At 41.2% G+C, this 24,757-nt stretch overlaps 1 protein-coding gene across 1 annotated transcript in view; it reads right to left on the bottom strand.

Annotated features, from left to right (window-relative positions):
- The window catches only part of Clbn (Nuclear export mediator factor NEMF homolog Clbn), a 908,728-nt gene that overhangs the window by 733,934 nt on the left and 150,037 nt on the right, over positions 1–24,757 (bottom strand). Inside the window, exon 6 of the mRNA XM_071695085.1 lies at positions 23,338–23,504. Coding sequence (XP_071551186.1) covers positions 23,338–23,504 — 167 coding nt within the window. The remainder of the gene's footprint in view (positions 1–23,337; positions 23,505–24,757) is intronic.

The raw sequence follows: 24,757 nt of genomic DNA, 5'->3' as shown, positions 1-24,757 counted from the left end.
ATAATCACCAATCTCTATCCATCAACTTTCAGTTTTACCCATATCAATCTAGAATTTACCTTCATACACTCTATCACATACTCCCACAACTCCTGTTTCAGGAGTAGTGCTACTCCTTCCCTTGCTCTTGTCCTCTCACTGACCCCTGACTTTACTCCCAAGACATTCCCAAATCACACTTCCCCTTTACCCTTGAGCTTCCTTTCACTCAGAGCCAAAACATCCAGCTTCCTTTCCTCAAATATACTACATATCTCTCCTTGGTCACATCTTGGTTACATCCAGACATATTTAGACACCCCAATCTGAGCCTTCGAGGAGGATGAGTACTCCCTGCTTCACTCCTTCTTCTGTTTCCCCTTTTAGAAAGTAAAAATATATATACATATATATACATATATATATATATATATATATATATATATATATATATATATATATATATATATATATATATTCTTTTCTTTTAAACTATTCGCTATTTCCCGCGTTAGCAAGGTAGCGCTAAGAACAGAGGACTGGGCCTTTGTGGAATATCCTCACCTGGCCCCCCTCTGTTCCTTCTTTTGGGGGAAAAAAAAAAGAAAAAAAACGAGAGGGGAGGATTTCCAGCCTCCCACTCCCTCCCCTTTTAGTCGCCTTCTACGACACGCAGGGAATACGTGGGAAGTATTCTTAATCCCCTATCCCCACGGATAGTATATATATATATATATATATATACTCCCAAGACATTCCCAAATCACACTTCCCCTTTACCCTTGAGCTTCCTTTCACTCAGAGCCAAAACATCCAGCTTCCTTTCCTCAAATATACTACATATCTCTCCTTGGTCACATCTTGGTTACATCCAGACATATTTAGACACCCCAATCTGAGCCTTCGAGGAGGATGAGTACTCCCTGCTTCACTCCTTCTTCTGTTTCCCCTTTTAGAAAGTAAAAATATATATACACATATATATATATATATATATATATATATATATATATATATATATATATATATATATATATATATATATATATTCTTTTCTTTTAAACTATTCGCTATTTCCCGCGTTAGCAAGGTAGCGCTAAGAACAGAGGACTGGGCCTTTGTGGAATATCCTCACCTGGCCCCCCTCTGTTCCTTCTTTTGGGGAAAAAAAAAAAGAAAAAAAACGAGAGGGGAGGATTTCCAGCCTCCCGCTCCCTCCCCTTTTAGTCGCCTTCTACGACACGCAGGGAATACGTGGGAAGTATTCTTAATCCCCTATCCCCACGGATAGTATATATATATATATATATATATATACTCCCAAGACATTCCCAAATCACACTTCCCCTTTACCCTTGAGCTTCCTTTCACTCAGAGCCAAAACATCCAGCTTCCTTTCCTCAAATATACTACATATCTCTCCTTGGTCACATCTTGGTTACATCCAGACATATTTAGACACCCCAATCTGAGCCTTCGAGGAGGATGAGTACTCCCTGCTTCACTCCTTCTTCTGTTTCCCCTTTTAGAAAGTAAAAATATATATACATATATATATATATATATATTTTTTTTTTTTTTTTTTTATACTTTGTCGCTGTCTCCCGCGTTTGCGAGGTAGCGCGAGGAAACAGACGAAAGAAATGGCCCAACCCCCATACACACGTACATACACACGTCCACACACGCAAATATACATACCTACACAGCTTTCCATGGTTTACCCCAGACGCTTCACATGCCTTGATTCAATCCACTGACAGCACGTCAACCCCTGTATACCACATCGCTCCAATTCACTCTATTCCTTGCCCTCCTTTCACCCTCCTGCATGTTCAGGCCCCGATCACACAAAATCTTTTTCACTCCATCTTTCCACCTCCAATTTGGTCTCCCTCTTCTCCTCGTTCCCTCCACCTCCGACACATATATCCTCTTGGTCAATCTTTCCTCACTCATTCTCTCCATGTGCCCAAACCATTTCAAAACACCCTCTTCTGCTCTCTCAACCACGCTCTTTTTATTTCCACACATCTCTCTTACCCTTACGTTACTTACTCGATCAAACCACCTCACACCACACATTGTCCTCAAACATCTCATTTCCAGCACATCCATCCTCCTGCGCACAACTCTATCCATAGCCCACGCCTCGCAACCATACAACATTGTTGGAACCACTATTCCTTCAAACATACCCATTTTTGCTTTCCGAGATAATGTTCTCGACTTCCACACATTTTTCAAGGCTCCCAAAATTTTCGCCCCCTCCCCCACCCTATGATCCACTTCCGCTTCCATGGTTCCATCCGCTGACAGATCCACTCCCAGATATCTAAAACACTTCACTTCCTCCAGTTTTTCTCCATTCAAACTCACCTCCCAATTGACTTGACCCTCAACCCTACTGTACCTAATAACCTTGCTCTTATTCACATTTACTCTTAACTTTCTTCTTCCACACACTTTACCAAACTCAGTCACCAGCTTCTGCAGTTTCTCACATGAATCAGCCACCAGCGCTGTATCATCAGCGAACAACAACTGACTCACTTCCCAAGCTCTCTCATCCCCAACAGACTTCATACTTGCCCCTCTTTCCAGGACTCTTGCATTTACCTCCCTAACAACCCCATCCATAAACAAATTAAACAACCATGGAGACATCACACACCCCTGCCGCAAACCTACATTCACTGAGAACCAATCACTTTCCTCTCTTCCTACACGTACACATGCCTTACATCCTCGATAAAAACTTTTCACTGCTTCTAACAACTTGCCTCCCACACCATATATTCTTAATACCTTCCACAGAGCATCTCTATCAACTCTATCATATATATATATATATATATATATATATATATATATATATATATATATATATATATATATATATTCTTTTCTTTTAAACTATTCGCTATTTCCCGCGTTAGCAAGGTAGCGCTAAGAACAGAGGACTGGGCCTTTGTGGAATATCCTCACCTGGCCCCCCTCTGTTCCTTCTTTTGGGGGAAAAAAAAAAAGAAAAAAAACGAGAGGGGAGGATTTCCAGCCTCCCGCTCCCTCCCCTTTTAGTCGCCTTCTACGACACGCAGGGAATACGTGGGAAGTATTCTTAATCCCCTATCCCCACGGATAGTATATATATATATATATATATACTCCCAAGACATTCCCAAATCACACTTCCCCTTTACCCTTGAGCTTCCTTTCACTCAGAGCCAAAACATCCAGCTTCCTTTCCTCAAATATACTACATATCTCTCCTTGGTCACATCTTGGTTACATCCAGACATATTTAGACACCCCAATCTGAGCCTTCGAGGAGGATGAGTACTCCCTGCTTCACTCCTTCTTCTGTTTCCCCTTTTAGAAAGTAAAAATATATATATATATATATATATATATATATATATATATATATATATATATATATATTCTTTTCTTTTAAACTATTCGCTATTTCCCGCGTTAGCAAGGTAGCGCTAAGAACAGAGGACTGGGCCTTTGTGGAATATCCTCACCTGGCCCCCCTCTGTTCCTTCTTTTGGGGGGAAAAAAAAAAAGAAAAAAAACGAGAGGGGAGGATTTCCAGCCTCCCGCTCCCTCCCCTTTTAGTCGCCTTCTACGACACGCAGGGAATACGTGGGAAGTATTCTTAATCCCCTATCCCCACGGATAGTATATATATATATATACATACTCCCAAGACATTCCCAAATCACACTTCCCCTTTACCCTTGAGCTTCCTTTCACTCAGAGCCAAAACATCCAGCTTCCTTTCCTCAAATATACTACATATCTCTCCTTGGTCACATCTTGGTTACATCCAGACATATTTAGACACCCCAATCTGAGCCTTCGAGGAGGATGAGTACTCCCTGCTTCACTCCTTCTTCTGTTTCCCCTTTTAGAAAGTAAAAATATATATACATATATATATATATATATATATATATATATATATATATATATATATATATATATATATATATATATTCTTTTCTTTTAAACTATTCGCTATTTCCCGCGTTAGCAAGGTAGCGCTAAGAACAGAGGACTGGGCCTTTGTGGAATATCCTCACCTGGCCCCCCTCTGTTCCTTCTTTTGGGGGAAAAAAAAAAAAGAAAAAAAACGAGAGGGGAGGATTTCCAGCCTCCCGCTCCCTCCCCTTTTAGTCGCCTTCTACGACACGCAGGGAATACGTGGGAAGTATTCTTAATCCCCTATCCCCACGGATAGTATATATATATATATATATATACTCCCAAGACATTCCCAAATCACACTTCCCCTTTACCCTTGAGCTTCCTTTCACTCAGAGCCAAAACATCCAGCTTCCTTTCCTCAAATATACTACATATCTCTCCTTGGTCACATCTTGGTTACATCCAGACATATTTAGACACCCTAATCTGAGCCTTCGAGGAGGATGAGTACTCCCTGCTTCACTCCTTCTTCTGTTTCCCCTTTTAGAAAGTAAAAATATATATACATATATATATATATATATATATATATATATATATATATATATATATATATATATATATATATATATATATATATATATTCTTTTCTTTTAAACTATTCGCTATTTCCCGCGTTTTTTTTTTTTTTCAAAAATGGCCCAGCCCTCTGTTCTTAACGCTACCTCGCTAATGCGGGAAATGGCGAATAGTTTAAAAAAAAAAAAAAAAAAAAAAAAATATATATATATATATATATATATATATATATATATATATATATATATTTTAGGGAGAATAAAAAGATGTTCTGGAAGGAGGTAAATAAAGTGCGTAAGACAAGGGAGCAAATGGGAACTTCAGTGAAGGGCGCAAATGGGGAGGTGACAAGTAGTGGTGATGTGAGAAGGAGATGGAGTGAGTATTTTGAAGGTTTGTTTAATGTGTTTGATGATAAAGTGGCAGATATAGGGTGTTTTGGTCGAGGTGGTGTGCAAAGTGAGAGGGTTAGGGAAAATGATTTGGTAAACAGAGAAGAGGTAGTAAAAGCTTTGCGGCAGATGAAAGCCGGCAAGGCAGCAGGTTTGGATGGTATTGCAGTGGAATTTATTAAAAAAGGGGGTGACTGTATTACTGACTGGTTGGTAAGGTTATTTAATGTAAGTATGACTCATGGTGAGGTGCCTGAAGATTGGCGGAATGCGTGCATACTGCCTTTGTACAAAGGCAAAGGGGATGAGAGTGAGTGCTCAAATTACAGAGGTATAAGTTTGTTGAGTATTCCTGGTAAATTATATGGGAGGCTATTGATTGAGAGGGTGAAGGCATGTACAGAGCATCAGATTGGGGAAGAGCAGTGTGGTTTCAGAAGTGGTAGAGGATGTGTGGATCAGGTGTTTGCTTTGAAGAATGTATGTGAGAAATACTTAGAAAAGCAAATGGATTTGTATGTAGCATTTATGGATCTGGAGAAGGCATATGATAGAGTTGATAGAGATACTCTGTGGAAGGTATTAAGAATATATGGTGTGGGAGGCAAGTTGTTAGAAGCAGTGAAAAGTTTTTATCGAGGATGTAAGGCATGTGTACGTGTAGGAAGAGAGGAAAGTGATTGGTTCTCAGTGAATGTAGGTTTGCGGCACGGGTGTGTGATGTCGCCATGGTTGTTTAATTTGTTTAAGGATGGGGTTGTTAGGGAGGTAAATGCAAGAGTTTTGGAAAGAGGGGCAAGTATGAAGTCTGTAGGGGATAAGAGAGCTTGGGAAGTGAGTCAGTTGTTGTTCGCTGATGATACAGAGCTGGTGGCTGATTCATGTGATAAACTGCAGAAACTGGTGACTGAGTTTGGTAAAGTGTGTGAAAGAAGAAAGTTAAGAGTAAATGGGTATAAGAGCAAGGTAATTAGGTACAGTAGGACTGAGGGTCAAGTCAATTGGGAGGTAAGTTTGAATGGAGAAAAACTGGAGGAAGTAAAGTGTTTTACATATCTGGGAGTGGATCTGGCAGCGGATGGAACCATGGAAGCGGAAATGGATCATAGGGTGGGGGAGGGGGCGAAAATCCTGGGAGCCTTGAAGAATGTGTGGAAGTCGAGAACATTATCTCGGAAAGCAAAAATGGGTATGTTTGAAGGAATAGTGGTTCCAACAATGTTGTATGTTGCGAGGCATGGGCTATGGATAGACTTGTGCACAGGAGGATGGATGTGCTGGAAATGAGATGTTTGAGGACAATGTGTGGTGTGAGGTGGTTTGATCGAGTAAGTAACGTAAGGGTAAGAGAGATGTGTGGAAATAAAAAGAGCGTGGTTGAGAGAGCAGAAGAGGGTGTTTTGAAATGGTTTGGGCACATGGAGAGAATGAGTGAGGAAAGATTGACCAAGAGGATATATGTGTCGGAGGTGGAGGGAACGAGGAGAAGTGGGAGACCAAATTGGGGGTGGAAAGATGGAGTGAAAAAGATTTTGTGTGATTGAGGCCTGAACATGCAGGAGGGTGAAAGGAGGGCAAGGAATAGAGTGAATTAAATCGATGTGGTATACCGGGGTTGACGTGCTGTCAATAAATTGAATCAGGGCATGTGAAGCGTCTGGGGTAAACTATGGAAAGCTGTGAAGGTATGTATGTTTGCATGTGTGGACATATGTACATACATGTGTATAGGGGTGGGTTGGGCCATTTCTTTCGTCTGTTTCCTTGTACTACCTCGCAAATGCGGGAGACAGCGACAAAGCAAAAAAATATATATATATATATATATATATATATATATATATATATATATATATATATATATATATATATATATATATATATATATAAACATATATATATCTTTTCTTTCAAACTATTCGCCATTTCCCGCACGAGCAAGGTAGCGTTAAGAACAGAGGACTGGGCCTCTGAGGGAATATCCTCACCTGGCCCCCTTCTCTGTTCCTTCTTTTGGAAAAAAAACAAGGGGGGAGGATTTCCAGCCCCTGCTCCCTCCCCTTTTAGCCGCCTTCTACGACACGCAGGGAATACGTGGGAAGGATTCTTTCTCCCCTATCCCCAGGGAGTACAGAATGGAAAAAGGTGAGAACAATGGAAGTAAGGGGAGTGGGGGAGGAATGTGATGTATTTAGGGAATCAGTGATGGATTGCGCAAAAGATGCTTGTGGCATGAGAAGCGTGGGAGGAGGGTTGATTAGGAAGGGTAGTGAGTGGTGGGATGAAGAAGTAAGATTATTAGTGAAAGAGAAGAGAGAGGCATTTGGACGATTTTTGCAGGGAAAAAATGAAATTGAGAGGGAGTTGTATAAAAGAAAGAGACAGGAGGTCAAGAGAAAGGTGCAAGAGGTGAAAAAGAGGGCAAATGAGAGTTGGGGTGAGAGAGTATCATTAAATTTTAGGGAGAATAAAAAGATGTTCTGGAAGGAGGTAAATAAAGTGCGTAAGACAAGGGAGCAAAGGGGAACTTCAGTGAAGGGCGCAAATGGGGAGGTGATAACAAGTAGTGGTGATGTGAGAAGGAGATGGAGTGAGTATTTTGAAGGTTTGTTGAATGTGTTTGATGATAGAATGGCAGATATAGGGTGTCTTGGTCGAGGTGGTGTGCAAAGTGAGAGGGTTGGGGAAAATTATTCGGTAAACAGAGAAGAGGTAGTAAAAGCTTTGCGGAAGATGAAAGCCGGCAAGGCAGCAGGTTTGGATGGTATTGCAGTGGAATTTATTAAAAGAGGAGGTGACTGTATTGTTCACTGGTTGGTAAGTTTATTTAATGTATGTATGATTCATGGTGAGGTGCCTGAGGATTGGCGGAATGCTTGCATAGTGCCATTGTACAAAGGCAAAGGGGATAAGAGTAAGTGCTCAAATTACAGAGGTATAAGTTTGTTGAGTATTCCTGGGAAATTATATGGGAGGGTACTGATTGAGAGGGTGAAGGTATGTACAGAGCATCAGATTGGGGAAGAGCAGTGTGGTTTCAGAAGTGGTAGAGGATGTGTGGAGCAGGTGTTTGCTTTGAAGAATGTATGTGAGAAATACTTAGGCCTGAATGTGGAGCAAGGTGAAAGGCATGCAATGGATTGGGTGAATTACAGCAATGTGGGATGCAGGGGGTAACACGTTGTCAATGGACTGAACTAGGGCTTTTGAAAAAGTTGGAGTAAACCATGGAAAGGTCTATCGGGCCTGGTTGTGGTTAGGGAGCCATGGTTTCAGTGCATTATGCATGGCAGAAAGTAGGGACCAAAGAAGGATCTGGAGAAAGGATATGATAGGGTTGATAGAGATGCTTTGTGGAAGGTTTAAGAGTATGTGGTGTGGGAGGTAAGTTGCAAGAAGCAGTAAAAGTTTTTACCAAGAATGTAAGGTATGTGTACAAATAGGAAGAGAGGAGAGTGATTGGTTCTCAGTGAATGTCGGACTGCGGAAGGGGTGTGTGGTGTCCCCATGGTTATTTAATTTGTTTATGGATGGGGTGGTTAGGGAGGTTAATGCAAGAGTTTCAGAGAGAGGGATGAGTATGCAGTCTGTTAGGGATGAGAGGGCCTGGAAAGTGAGTCATTTGTTCGCCGATGATATAGCTCTAGTGGCTGATTCGTGTGACAAACTGCAAAGGCTGGTGACCAAGTTTGGAAAAGTGTGGGAAAGGAGAAAGTTGAGATTAAATGTGAATAAGAGCAAGGTTATTAGATTCAGTAGGGTTGAGGGACAAGTTAATTGGGATGTAATTTTGAATGGAGAAAAATTGGAGGAAGTGAAGTGTTTTAGATATCTGGGAGTGGACTTAGCAGCGGATGACACCATGGAAGCAGAGGTGGGTCAAAGGGTGGGGAGGGGGCAAAGGTTCTGGAAGTGATGAAGAATGTGTGGAAGGAAAGAACATTATCTTGGAGAGCAAAAAATGGGTATGTTTGAAGGAATAGTGATTCCAACAATGAAATATGGTTGTGAGGCATGGGCTATTGATGTAATTGTATGGAGGAGGGTGGATGTGTTGGAAATGAAATTGTGTGAGGACGATATGTGGTGTGAGGTGGTTTGATCGAGTAAGTAATGTAAGGGTAAGAGAGATGTGTGGTAATAAAAAGAGTGTGGTTGAGAGAGCAGAAGAGGGTGTTTTGAAATGGTTTGGTCACATGGAGAGAATGAGTGAGGAAAGATTGACCAAGAGGATATATGTGTCAGAGGTGGAGGTAACGAGGAGAAGTGGGAGACCAAATTGGAGGTTGAAGGATGGAGTGAAAGAGATTTTGAGCGATTGGGGCCTGAACATACAGGAGGGTGAAAGGTGTGCAAGGAAAAGAGTGAACTGGAACGATGTGGTACATATATATATATATATATATATATATATATATATATATATATATATATATATATATATATATATATATATATATATTATCCCTGGGGATAGGGGAGAAAGAATACTTCCCACGTATTCCCTGCGTGTCGTAGAAGACGATTAAAAGGGGAGGGAGCGTGGGGCTGGAAATCCTCCCCTCTCGTTTTTTTTTTTAATTTTCCAAAAGAAGGAACAGAGAAGGGGGCCAGGTGAGGATATTCCCTCAAAGGCCCAGTCCTCTGTTCTTAACGCTACCTCGCTAACGCGGGAAATGGCAAATAGTTTGAAAGAAAGATATATATATATATATATATATATATATATATATATATATATATATATATATATATATATATATATATATATATATTTATTTATTTATTTTGCTTTGTTGCTGTCTCCCGCGTTTGCGAGATAGCGCAAGGAAACAGACGAAAGAAATGGCCCAACCCACCCCCATACACAATGTATACACACACACGTCCACATACGCAAATATACATACCTATACATCTCAATGTACACATATATATACATATACAGACACATACATATATACCCATGCACACAATTCACACTGTCTGCCCCCATTCACTCCCATCGCCACCTCGCCACACATGGAATACCTTCCCCCTCCCCCCTCATGTGTGCGAGGTAGCACTAGGAAAAGACAACAAAGGCCCCATTCGTTCACACTCAGTCTCTAGCTGCCACACAATAATGCCCGAAACCAAAGCTCCCTTTCCACATCCAGGCCCCACACAACTTTCCATGGTTTACCCCAGACGCTTCACATGTCCTGATTCAATCAACTGACAGCACATCAACCCCGGTATACCACAGCGATCCAATTCACTCTATTCCTTGCCCTCCTTTTACCCTCCTGCATGTTCAGGCCCCGATCACACAAAATCTTTTTCACTCCATCTTTCCACCTCCAATTTGGTCTCCCACATCTCCTCGTTCCCTCCACCTCCGACACATATATCCTCTTGGTCAATCTTTCCTCACTCATTCTCTCCATGTGCCCAAACCATTTCAAAACACCCTCTTCTGCTCTTTCAACCACGCTCTTTTTATTTCCACACATCTCTCTTACCCTTACATTACTTACTCGATCAAACCACCTCACACCACACATTGTCCTCAAACATCTCATTTCCAGCACATCCACCCTCTTGCGCATAACTCTATCCACAGCCCACGCCTATATATATATATATATATATATATATATATATATATATATATATATATATATATATATATATCCCTGGGGATAGGGGAGAAAGAATACTTCCTACGTATTCTCTGCGTGTCGTAGAAGGCGACTAAAAGGGGAGGGAGCGGGGGTCTGGAAATCCTCCCCTCTCATTATTTTTTTTTAATTTTCCAAAAGAAGGAACAGAGAAGGGGGCCAGGTGAGGAAATTCCCTCAAAGGCCCAGTTCTCTGTTCTTAACGCTACCTTGCTAACGTGGGAAAAGGCAAATAGTTTGAAAGAAAGAAATATATATTTTAATATTTTTTATTTTGCTTTGTCGCTGTCTCCCGCGTTAGTGAGGAAGTGCAAGGAAACAGATTAAAGTATGGCCCAACCCACCCACATACACATGTATATACATACATGTCCACACACACAAATATACATACCTATACATCTCAATGTATACACATATATATACACACAGACATATACAAATATACACATGTACATAATTAATACTATCTGCCCTTACTCATTCCCACTGCCACCCCGTCACACATGGAATAACAACCCCCTCCGCCCTCATGTGTGTGAGGTAGTGCTAGGAAAAGACAACATAAGCCACATTCGTTCACACTCAGTCTCTAGCTGTCATGTAATAATGCACCAAAACCACAACTCCCTTTCTGTATCCAGGCCCCATAGAACTTTCCATGGTTTACCCCAGATGCTTCACATGCCCTGGTTCAATCCACTGACAGCACGTCGACCCCGATATACCACATCGTTCCAATTCACTCTATTCCTTGCACGCCTTTCACCCTCCTGCATGTTCAGGTCCCGATCACTGAAAATCTTTTTCACTCCATCTTTCCACCTCCAATTTGGTCTCCCACTTCTCAATCTCTCCACCTCTGACACATATATCCTCTTGGTCACTCTTTCCTCATTCATTCTCTCCATGTGACCAAACCATTTCAAAACACCCTCTTCTGCTCTCTCAACCACACTCTTTTTATTACCACACATCTCTCTTACCCTTACATTACTTACTCGATCAAACCATCTCACACCACATACTGTCCTCAAACATCTCATTTCCAGCACATCCACCCTCCTGTGCACAACTCTATCCATAGCCCATGCCTCGCAACCATACAACATTGTTGAAACCACTATTCCTTCAAACATACCCATTTTTGCTTTCCGAGATAACGTTCTCAACTTCCACACATTCTTCAAGGCTCCCAGAATTTTCACCTCCTCCCCACCCTATGATTCACCTTCACTTCCAGGGTTCCATCCGCTGCCAAATCCACTCCCAGATATCTAAAACACTTCACTTCCTCCAGTTTTTCTCCATTCAAACTTACCTCCCAACTCAATTGACCCTCAACCCTACTGTACCTAATAACCTTACTCTTATTTGCACTTACTCTTAACTTTCTTCTTTCACACACTTTACCAAACTCAGTCACCAGCTTCTGCAGTTTCTCACATGAATCAGCCACCAGCGCTGTATGATCAGCGAATAACAACTGACTCACTTCCCAAGCTCTCTCATCCACAACAGACTGCATACTTGCCCCTCTTTCCAAAACACTTGCATTCACCTCCCTAACAACCCCATCTATAAACAAATTAAACAATATATATATTATATTTTTTTTTTCATTATACTTTGTCGCTGTCTCCCGCGTTTGCGAGGTAGCGCAAGGAAACAGACGAAAGAAATGGCCCAACCCCCCCCATACACATGTATATACATATGTCCACACATGCAAATATATATACCTACACAGCTTTCCATGGTTTACCCCAGACGCTTCACATGCCTTGATTCAATCCACTGACAGCACGTCAACCCCGGTATACCACATCGATCCAATTCACTCTATTCCTTGCCCTCCTTTCACTCTCCTGCATGTTCAGGCCCCGATCACACAAAATCTTTTTCACTCCATCTTTCCACCTCCAATTTGGTCTCCCTCTTCTCCTCGTTCCCTCCACCTCCGACACATATATCCTCTTGGTCAATCTTTCTTCACTCATCCTCTCCATGTGCCCAAACCACTTCAAAACACCCTCTTCTGCTCTCTCAACCACGCTCTTTTTATTTCCACACATCTCTCTTACCCTTACGTTACTCACTCGATCAAACCACCTCACACCACACATTGTCCTCAAACATCTCATTTCCAGCACATCCATCCTCCTGTGCACAACTCTATCCATAGCCCACGCCTCGCAACCATACAACATTGTTGGAACCACTATTCCTTCAAACATACCCATTTTTGCTTTCCGAGATAATGTTCTCGACTTCCACACATTCTTCAAGGCTCCCAGAATTTTCGCCCCCTCCCCCACCCTATGATCCACTTCCGCTTCCATGGTTCCATCCGCTGCCAGATCCACTCCCAGATATCTAAAACACTTCACTTCCTCCAGTTTTTCTCCATTCAAACTCACCTCCCAATTGACTTGACCCTCAACCCTACTGTACCTAATAACCTTGCTCTTATTCACATTTACTCTTAACTTTCTTCTTCCACACACTTTACCAAACTCAGTCACCAGCTTCTGCAGTTTCTCACATGAATCAGCCACCAGCGCTGTATCATCAGCGAACAACAACTGACTCACTTCCCAAGCTCTCTCATCCCCAACAGACTTCATACTTGCCCCTCTTTCCAAAACTCTTGCATTTACCTCCCTAACAACTCCATCCATAAACAAATTAAACAACCATGGAGACATCACACACCCCTGCCGCAAACCTACATTCACTGAGAACCAATCACTTTCCTCTCTTCCTACACGTACACTTGCCTTACATCCTCGATAAAAACTTTTCACTGCTTCTAACAACTTTCCTCCCACACCATATATTCTTAATACCTTCCACAGAGCATCTCTATCAACTCTATCATATGCCTTCTCCAGATCCATAAATGCTACATACAAATCCATTTGCTTTTCTAAGTATTTCTCACATACATTCTTCAAAGCAAACACCTGATCCACACATCCTCTACCACTTCTGAAACCACACTGCTCTTCCCCAATCTGATGCTCTGTACATGCCTTCACCCTCTCAATCAATACCCTCCCATATAATTTACCAGGAATACTCAACAAGCTTATACCTCTGTAATTTGAGCACTCACTCTTATCCCCTTTGCCTTTGTACAATGGCACTATGCAAGCATTCCGCCAATCCTCAGGCACCTCACCATGAGTCATACATACATTAAATAACCTTACCAACCAGTCAACAGTACAGTCACCCCCTTTTTTAATAAATTCCACTGCAATACCATCCAAACCTGCTGCCTTGCCGGCTTTCATCTTCCGCAAAGCTTTCACTACCTCTTCTCTGTTTACCAAATCATTTTCCCTAACCCTCTCACTTTGCACACCACCTCGACCATATATATATATATATATATATATATATATATATATATATATATATATATATATATATATTTTATTTTTTTTCCATACTATTAGCATTTCCCGCGTCAGCAAGGTAGCGTCAAGAACAGAGAACCGAGCCTTTGAGGGAGCATCCCCACTTGGCCCCCTCCTGTGTTCCCTAATTAGGAAAACCAAAAGCGAGAGAGGAGGATTTCCAGCCCCACGCTCCTTTCCCTTTTAGTCGCCTTCTACGACATGCAGGGAATACGTGGGAAGTATTCTTTCTCCCCTATCCCCAGGGATAATATATATATATATATTATTATTTTTTTATTATTTTGCTTTGTCGCTGTCTCCCGCGTTTGCAAGGTAGCACAAGGAAACAGACGAAAGAAATGGCCCAACCCACCCCCATACACATGTATATACATACACGTACACACACACAAATATACATACCCATACATCTCAATGTGCACATATATATACACACACACACACACACATACATATATACACATGCACACAATTCACACTGTATGCCTATTATTCATTCCCATCGCCACCTCGCCACACATGGAAGAACATCCCCCTCCCCCCTCATGTGTGCGAGGTAGCGCTAGGAAAAGACAACAAAAGCCCCATTCGTTCACACTCAGTCTCTAGCTGTCATGCAATAATGCCCAAAACCACAGCTCCCTTTCCACATCCAGGCCCCACAGAACTTTCCATGGTTTACCCCAGATGCTTCACATGCCCTGATTCAATCCATTGACAGCACGTCAACACAAATATACCACAATGATCCAATTAACTCTATTCCTTGCACACCTTTCACCCTCCTGCATGTTCAGGCCCCGATCACTCAAAATCTTTTTCACTTCATCTTTCCACCTCCAATTTGGTCTCCCACTTCTCCTCATTCCCTCCACCTCTGACACATATATCCTCTTGGTCAATCTTTCCCCACTCATTCTCTCCATATGCCAAAAACTTTTCAAAACACCCTCTTCTACTCTCTGAACCACGCTCTTTTTATTTCCATACATCTCTCTTACTCTTACATTACTTACTCGATCAAACCACCTCACACCACATATTGTCCTTTAATATCTCATTTCCAGCACATTCATCCTCCTGCGCACAACTCTATCCATAGCCCACGCCTCGCAACCATACAACATTGTTGGAACCACTATTCCTTCAAACATACCCATTTTTGCTTTCCGAGATAATGATCTCGACTTCCAAACATTCTTCAAGGCTCCCAGAACTTTCGCCCCCTCCCCCACCCTATGATTCACTTCCGCTTCCATGGTTCCATCCGCTGCCAGATCTACTCTCAAATATCTAAAACACTTTACTTCCTCCAGTTTTTCTCCATTCAAACTTACCTCCCAATTAACTTGTCCCTCAACACTACTGTACCTAATAACCTTGCTCTTATTCATATTGACTCTTAACTTTCTTCTTTCACACACTTTACCAAACTCAGTCACCAGCTTCTGCAGTTTCTCACATGAATCAGCCACCAGCGCTGTATCATCAGCGAACAACAACTGACTCACTTCCCAAGTTCTCTCATCCACAACAGACTTCATACTTGCCACTGTTTCCAAAACTCTTGCATTCACCTCCCTAACAACCCCATCCAGAAACAAATCAAACAACCATTGAGACATCACACACCCCTGCCGCAAACCTACATTCACTGAGAACCAATCACTTTCCTTTCTTCCTACACGTACACATGCCTTACAGCCTCGATAAAAACTTTTCACTTCTTCTAACAACTTACCTCCCACACCATATATTCTTAATACCTTCCACAGACCATCTCTATCAACTCTATCATATGCCTTCTCCAGATCCATAAATGTTACATACAAATCCATTTGCTTTTCTAAGCATTTCTCACATACATTCTTCAAAGCAAACACCTGATCCACACATCCTCTACCACTTCTGAAACCACACTGCTCTTCCCCAATCTGATGCTCTGTACATGCCTTCACCCTCTCAATCAATACCCTCTCATATAATTTACCAGGAATACTCAACAAACTTATACCTCTGTAATTTGAGCACTCACTCTTATCCCCTTTGCCTTTGTACAATGGCACTATGCGGGTATTCCGCCAATCCTCAGGCACCTCACCATGAATGATACATACGTTGAATAACCTTACCAACCAGTCAACAATACAGTCACCCCTTTTTTAATAAACTCTACTGTAATACCATCCAAACCTGCTGCTTTGCCGGCTTTCATCTTCCGCAAAACGTTTACTACCACTTCTCTGTTTACCAAATTATTTTCCCTAACCCTCTCACTTTGCACACCACCTCGACCGAAACACCCTATATCTGCCACTCTATCATCAAACACATTCAACTAACCTTCAAAATACTCACTCCATCTCCTTCTCACATCACTACTTGTTATCACCTCCCCATTAGCCCCCTTCACTGAAGTTCCCATTTGCTCCCTTGTCTTATGCACTTTATTTACCTCCTTCCAGAACATCTTTTTATTCCCCCTAAAATTTAATGATACTCTCTCACCCCAACTCTCATTTGCCCTCTTTTTCACCTCTTGCACCTTTCTCTTGACCTCCTGCCTCTTTCTTTTATACATCTCCCACTCATTTGCATTTTTTCCCTGCAAAAATCGTCCAAATGCCTCCCTTCTCTCTCACTAATAATCCTACTTCTTCATCCCACCACTCACTACCCTTTCTAATCAACCCACCTCCCACACTTCCCATGCCACAAGCATCTTTTGCGCAAGCCATCACTTCTTCCCTAAATACATCCCATTCCTCCCCCACTCCCCTTACGTCCTTTGTTCTCACCTTTTTCCATTCAGTACTCAGTCTCTCCTAGAACTTCCTCACACAAGTCTCCTTCCCAAGCCCACTTACTCTCACCATTCTCTTCACCCCTACATTCTCACCTACAAATCTTCACCTTCGCCTCCACAAGATAATGATCAGACATCCCTCCAGTGGCACCTCTCAGCACATTAACATCCAAAAGTCTCTCTTTCACGTGCCTGTCAATTAATACGTAATCCAATAACGCTCTCTGGCCATCTCTCCTACTTACATACGTATACTTATGTATATCTCACTTTTTAAACCAGGTATTCCCAATCACCACTCCTTTTTCAGCACATAAATCTATAAGCTCTTCACCATTTCCATTTACAACACTGAACACCCCATGTATACCAATCATTTCCTCAACTGCCACATTACTCACCTTTGCATTCAAATCACCCATCACTATAACCTGGTCGCGTGCATCAAAACGACTAACACACTCATTCAGCTGCTCCCAAAACACTTGCCTCTCATGATCTTTCTTCTCATGCCCAGGCGCATATGCACCAATAATCACCCATCTCTCTCCATCAACTTTCAGTTTTACCCATATCAATCTAGAATTTCCTTTCTTACACTCTATCTCATACTCCCACAACTCGTTTCAGGAGTAGTGCTACTTCTTCCCTTGGTCTTGTCCGCTCACTAACCCCTGACTTTACTCCCAATACATTCCCAAACCACTCTTCCCCTTTACCCTTGAGCTTCATTTCACTCATAGCCAAAACATCCAGGTTCCTTTACTCAAACATACTACCAATCTCTCCTTTTTTCTCATCTTGGTTACATCCACACACATTTAGACACCCCAATCTGAGCCTTTGAGGAGGATGAGAACTCCCCGCATGACTCCTTCTTCTGTTTTCCCTTTTAGAAAGTTAAAATACAAGAAGGGGAGGGTTTCTGGGCCCCCACTCCTTGCAAGACAGCGCAAGGAAAAAGATGAAATAATGGCCTAACCCACCTACATACACATGTATATACATACACGACCACAAACGCACATATACATACCTATACATTGCAACGTATACATATACATACATACACAGACATATACATATACATACATACACAGACATATACATATATACACATGTACATAGTTCATACTTGCTGCCTTTATTCAAAAGAAAACCCTCTCCCCTGCATGCACACAAGGTAGTGCTAGGAAAAGACAATATAGGCCACATTCGTTCACACTCAGTCTCTAGCTGCCTTGAATAATGCACCCAAACCACAGCTCCCTTTCCACATCTAGGCCCTACAAAACTTTCCATGGTTTACCCCAGATGCTTCACATGCCCTGGTTCAATCCACTGACAGCACATTAACCTCGGCATACCACATCGATCCAATTGACTCTATTCCTTGCACGCCTTTCTACCTCCTGCATGTCCAGGCTCTGATTACTCAAAATCTTTTTCACTCCCATCTTTCCACCTGCAATTTGGTCTCCCACTTCTCCTCATTCCCTCCACCTCTGACACATATACCCTCTTTGTCACTCTATCCTCATTCAATTCTCTCCCTGTGACCAAACCATTTCAATACACTCTCTTCTGCTCTCTCAACCACACTCTTTTTATTACCACACATCTCTCTTACCCTTTCATTACTTACTCGATCAAACCAGCTCACATCACATATTGTCCTCAAACATCTCATTTCCAACACATCCACCCTCCTCTGCACAATTCTATCTATATCCCAGACCTTGCAACCATATAACATTGTTGGAGCCACTATTCTTTCAAACATTCCCATTTTAGCTTTCCGAGATAATGTTCTCGCCTTTCACACATTTTTCAACGCTCCCAAAACTTTCACCCCCCCAACCCTGTGACTCACTTCCGCTTCCATGGTTCCATCCCCTGCCAAATCCACTCCCAGATATCTAAAACACTTCACTTCCTCCAGTTTTTCTCCATTCAAACTTACCTCCCAAATGACTTGTCCCTCAACCCTACTGTACCTAATAACCTTGCTTTGCTCTTATTCACATTTACTCTCAGCTTTCTTCTTTCACACACTTTACCAAACTCAGTCACCAGGTTCTGCAGTTTCTCACCCAAATCAGCCACTCGCGCTGTATCATCAGCGAACAACAACTGACTCACTTCCCAAGCTCTCTCATCCACAACAGACTGCATACTTGCCCCTCTCTTCAAAACTCTTGCATTCACCTCCCTAACAACCCCATCCATAAACAAATTAAACAGCCATGGAGACATCACGCACCCCTGCCGCAAACCAACAATCACTGAGAACCAATCACTTTCCTCTCTTCCTACTCGTACACATGCCTTTCATCCTCGATAAAAACTTTTCATCGCTTATGAAAACTTGCCTCCCTCACCATATATTCTCAATACCTTCCACAGAGCATCTCTATCAAACGACTTCTCCACATCCATAAATGCTACATATAAATCCATTTGCTTTTCTAAGTATTTCTCACATACATTCTTCAGAGCAAACACCTGATCCACACATCCTCTACCACTTCTGAAACCACACTGCTCTTCCCCAATCTGATGCTCTGTACAAGCCTTCACCCTCTCAATCAATACCCTCCCATACAGTTTCCCAGGAATACTCAACAAACTTATACATCTGTAATTTGAGTACTCACCTTTATCCCCTTTGCCTTTGTACACTGGAACTATGAATGTATTTTGCCAATCCTCAGGCACCTCACCATGAGTCATACATACATTAAATATCCTTGCCAACTAGTCAACAACACAGTCACCCCCTGTTTTAATAAATTCCACTGCAATACCATCCCAACCCACTGCCTTGCCAGCTTTCATCTTCTGCAAAGCTTTTATTACCTCTTCTCTGTTTACCAAATCATTCTTCCTAACCCTCTCACTTTGCACACCACCTCCACCAAAACACCATATATCTGCCACTGTAACACATCTAACACATTCAACAAACCTTCAAAATACTCACTCTAGCTCCTTCTCACATCATCACTACTTGTTATCACGTCTCCATTTGTCCCCTTCACCGATGTTCCCATTTGCTCTCTTGTCTTACGCACTTTATTTACCTCCTTCCAAAACATCTTTTTATTCTCCCTAAAATTTAATGATACTCACTTACACCAACTCTCATTTGCCCTCTTTTTCACCTCTTGCACCTTTCTCTTGATCTCCTGCTTCTTTCTTTTATACATCTCCCACTCATTTCCACTAATTTCCTGCAAAACTCGTCTAAATGCCTCTTTCTTTTCTTTCACTAATAATCTTACTTCTTCATCCCACCACTCACTACCCTTCTAATCTGCCCACCTCCCACGCTTTTTGTGCCACAAGTATCCTTTGCGCAAGCCATCATTGCTTCCTTAAATACACCCCATTTCTCCCCCACTCCCCTTACGTCCTTTGCTCTCACCTTTTTCCATTCAGTACTCAGTCTCTCCTGGTACTTCCTCACAAAAGTCTCCTTCCCAAGCTCACTTACTCTCACCACTCTCTTTACCCCAACATTCTCTCTTCTTTTCTTAAAATCTTTACAAATCTTCACTTTCACCTCCACAAGATAATGATCAGACATCCCTCCAGTTGCACCTCTCAGCACATTAACAATCAATAGTCTGTTTCGTACGCCTTTCAATTAACATGTAATCCAATAACGCTCTCTGGCCATCTCTCCTACTTACATAAGTATACTTATGTATATCTCTCTTTTTAAACCAGGTATTCCCAATCACCAGTCCTTTTTCAGCACATAAATCTACAAGCTCTTTACCATTTCCATTTACAACACTGAACACCCCATGTTCACCAATAATTCCCTCAACTGCCACATTACTCACCTTTGCATTCAAATCACCCATCACTATAACTTGGTCTCATGCATCAAAACTACTAACACACTCACTCAGCTGCTCCCAAAACACTTGCCTCTCATTATCTTTCTTCTCATGCACCAATAATCACCCATCTTTCCCCATCCACTTTCAGTTTTACCCATATCAATCTAGAGTTTTCTTTCTTACACTCTATCTCATACTCCCACCACTCCTGTTTCAAGGGTAGTGCTAGTCCTTCCCTTGCTCTTGTCCTTTCACTAACCCCTGACTTTACTCCCAAGACATTCCCAAACCACTCTTCCCCTTTACCCTTGAGCTTCATTTGACTCAGAGCCAAAACATCCAGGTTCCTTTCCTCAAACATACTACCTATCTCTCCTTTTTTCTCATCTTGGTTGCATCCACACACGTTTAGACACCCCAATCTGAGCCTTCGAAGAGAATGAGCACTCCCTGCTTGACTCCCTCTTCTGTTTCCCCTTTTAGAAAGTTAAAATACAAGGAAGGGAGGGTTTCTAGCTCCCCGCTCCTGTCCTATTTAGTCGCCTTCTACGACACATGAGGAATGCGTGGGAAGTATTCTTTTTCCCCTATTTCAAGGGATAGCTATATGAATATATATGATAGAGTTGATGGAGAAATCTTACAGTATATGGTGTGGGAGATAAGTTGCTAGAAGAAGCAAAAAGTTTTTATTAAGGATGTAAGGCATGTGTATAAGTAGGAAGACAGGAAATTGATTGGAAATTCCCAGTGAATGCCAGTTTGCGACAGGGGTGCATGATGTTTCCACAGTTGTTTTATTTGTTATGGATGGGGTTGTTATAGATGTGAATGCAAGAGTTTTGGAGAGAGGGGCAAGTATGCAATCTGTTGTGGATGAGAGGGCTTGGGAAGTGAGTCAGTTGTTGTTTGCTGATGATACAGCACTGGTGTCTGATTCGCATGAGAAACTGCAGAAGTTGGTGATTGAGTTTGGTAAAGTGTGTGAAAGAAGAAAGCTGAGAGTAAATGTGAATAAGAGTAAGGTTATTAGGTTACGTAGGGTTGAGGGCAAATCAATTGGGAAGTAATTGTGAATGGAGAAAAACTGGAGGAAGTTAAGTGATTTAGATATCAGGGAGTAGGTTTAGCAGTGGTTGGAACCATTGAAGCAGAATTGAGACACAGGGTGGGGGAGAGGACAAATATTCTGGGAGTGTTGACGAATATGTGGAAGGCGAGAAACTTATCTCGGAGAGCAAAAATGGGTATGTTTGAAGGAATAGTGGTTCCAACAATGTTATATGGATGCAAGGCCTGGGCTATAGATAGGGTTGTGTGGAGGAGGGTGGATGTGTTGGAAATGAGATGTTTGAGGACAATATGAGGTGTGAGGTGGTTTGATCGAGTAAGTAATGAAGGGGTAAGAGAGATGTGTGGTGATAAAAAGAGTGTGGTTGAGAGAGCAGAGGAGGGTGTATTGAAATGGTTTGGTCACATGGAGAGAATGAGTCAGGAATGGTTGACAAAAAGGATGTATATGTCACAGGTGGAGGGAACGAGGAGAAGTGGGGGACCAAATTGGAGGTGGAAGGATGGAGTGAAAAAGATTTTGAGCGATTGGGGCCTGAAAATAAAGGAGGGTGAAAGGCGTGCAAGGAATAGAGTGAATTGGATCAATGTGGAATACTGGGGTCGATGTGCTGTCAATGGATTGAACCAGGGCATGTGATTTTAGCATATCTATGACTTTTGCTAATTCCCACTTAGACTGCAATGGAATCCAATAGGTCTCATCAAGATGAAATAACTAAGAATCTTATTGATACCAAGTGGGTCCAGACTAGTTTATTTTAAAGCCAATGGATAATGATCCCATTTAGAACTTTGTATTAGATAAAAGTATTATTAATTTCTTTTTTCACCATGAAAAAGGCTATAAAAGAACACCAAAAAGAAAGTTTCTAAGACTCAAAAGCAATTGAATATTTCAAATCAAATGAGACTTCATTTGTAGATTTCTTAATCCTCTCTATTATTAGATAAATTTTCTCGTGTATTCAACATACTCAATGAACTACAATACAATCTAATGATTCTTTTCTCTCTTACTACATTAGTAAAATTGCTAAACCCATACCTTAATAATTACCCAAGTTCTTATCCAAACAGTCCCAAATTAAGTTACTTCCTTAAATTCTCATTTGATGTTCTAATACACTCCAAAATGCAAATGTGGATTTCAATATCACTACAATCTTGTTTTATGCATAAACATCTGAAGCAAAACTGATTGGATGCAGTTTAATTTTACTCTATCAAAGTTAACTTCATTATCTTATACTCTCAAGTAACTTCAATTCATTTTTCATATCTCACATTCTAGTATGCATTACTCATGTCTGTGTATTATTTCTTAGGTGAAATAGGAATATCTTTGTCATTACTACAAAAGTGAAAATATTAATTTCATCAGAGAAAAATTTTAGCTTCTCGTTGCTCATCTGCAGATAAGCACAAACACACATATTACATGCATATAAATAACTTTCTCTGTATCAAACATAAAGGTTCTATCAGTGGGTCTTTACCTCTTAAATGAATATAATCAAAGAAATATATGTTTTGGGAGATTTTGTATGAGATATTTGTAAGATTGATGGCAATGGCACACATGAAGTGAAAGAAAGCATTTAAAATCTTGTTTCTTTTAATAATTCTCACCTCCTTATTGGATCTTTTTACCCATTCTGTAACAACAGCTTGTGCTTTCACTGCAGCTGCATGCAACTGGGTTAGGTCATCATCAACCTTCAGGTAATGACCAAACTTAGCGCCAATGGGGATGCCAACCTGTAACAGCTCATGGTCTAACACTCCACCACCACAATCTGCAACCATAATTATTAATTAGTACACTGATAAGTCTTCAGCTGTAGAAGCTAGTTCAGACAGGCCAATAACTTTTTATTCAGCTTCAAACTAATTTCTGGACTATTTGTAATCATGAGATCCCCTGCACAGATAATACAGAAAGTATGAGATAATGGTTCCATCACCAAAGAACAAAAATATAATTTTGAAGAATGAAAAACTTTCTCTCCAGGGCAGTGTCCCATGAGCTTTGAGAGATTCTATGATCCGTAGAGGTTACAAAGTTTTAAACCTCTTCCTTCTGATAATGTAAATGGTTCTCACCCCTTGTTAAACACATATTTAGAAGATGCAACTTACAGTTCAGTCCAGGTTCCCCCTTCTGCCAACCATTAATCTCCATTTAGCCATGATGTCATTGTCCTGCTGGCTGTCACAAAGGCTGTGCTGGTTGCCTCAATTTTCTCAGAATACTGACATTACCCCAGAGGTGACTACCATCAGATCCTTTCACTGGATCAGTTATAATATCTATGAACACTCTGTGTGCCCAAATACTCTAAAAGAAAATATCTCAATTTGTTATTACAAATAACTAGAAGATAATATTCTTTGAGTATTTCTAACTGCCCCAGCATCCTTTTCATGGAAGGGTTCAAGAAGCAGGGAAATGATGGATCCCTTTGAAGTGAGTAGTTCTTCAACAAGACTGCACTACTAATCATCAAGAGATGATGACAGAGCCTTACCCATGGTGACTTTTCACTTACGGCATAACCTCAAACAAGCAGAGTTCAGCAATGCTGATTTTCTACATAGAATAATAAAAAAAAATCAACCTGGTGAGACACTGTTTATATGTGCTACTTATCATTCAATATATGCTGCTCTGCTGCCTGATATATAAGGTATCCTGGAATACTTTCAGGCATACATTATGAGATGTGTGGTATTTTTGTAAGTGATTGTCACAAACAAAATATGATCAATAAGGGATTTACTATTTTTTATCTTTTATTATACTTTGTCGCTGTCTCCCGTGTTAGCAAGGTAGTGCAAGGAAACAGACAAAAGGATGGCCCAACCCACACACATACAAATGCATATACATACACATCCACACATGCACATATACATACCTATACATTTTAATGTATACCCATATATACATACACACATACACATAAATACACATGTACATAATTCATACTTGCTGTCTTCATTCATTCCTGTTGTCACCCCGCCACACATGAAATGAAACCCCCACCTC

This window comes from Panulirus ornatus, chromosome 1, assembly GCF_036320965.1.
Source record: "Panulirus ornatus isolate Po-2019 chromosome 1, ASM3632096v1, whole genome shotgun sequence".
Taxonomy (NCBI): Eukaryota; Metazoa; Arthropoda; class Malacostraca; order Decapoda; family Palinuridae; genus Panulirus; species Panulirus ornatus.
This window is presented reverse-complemented; position numbering and strand designations above follow the sequence as displayed.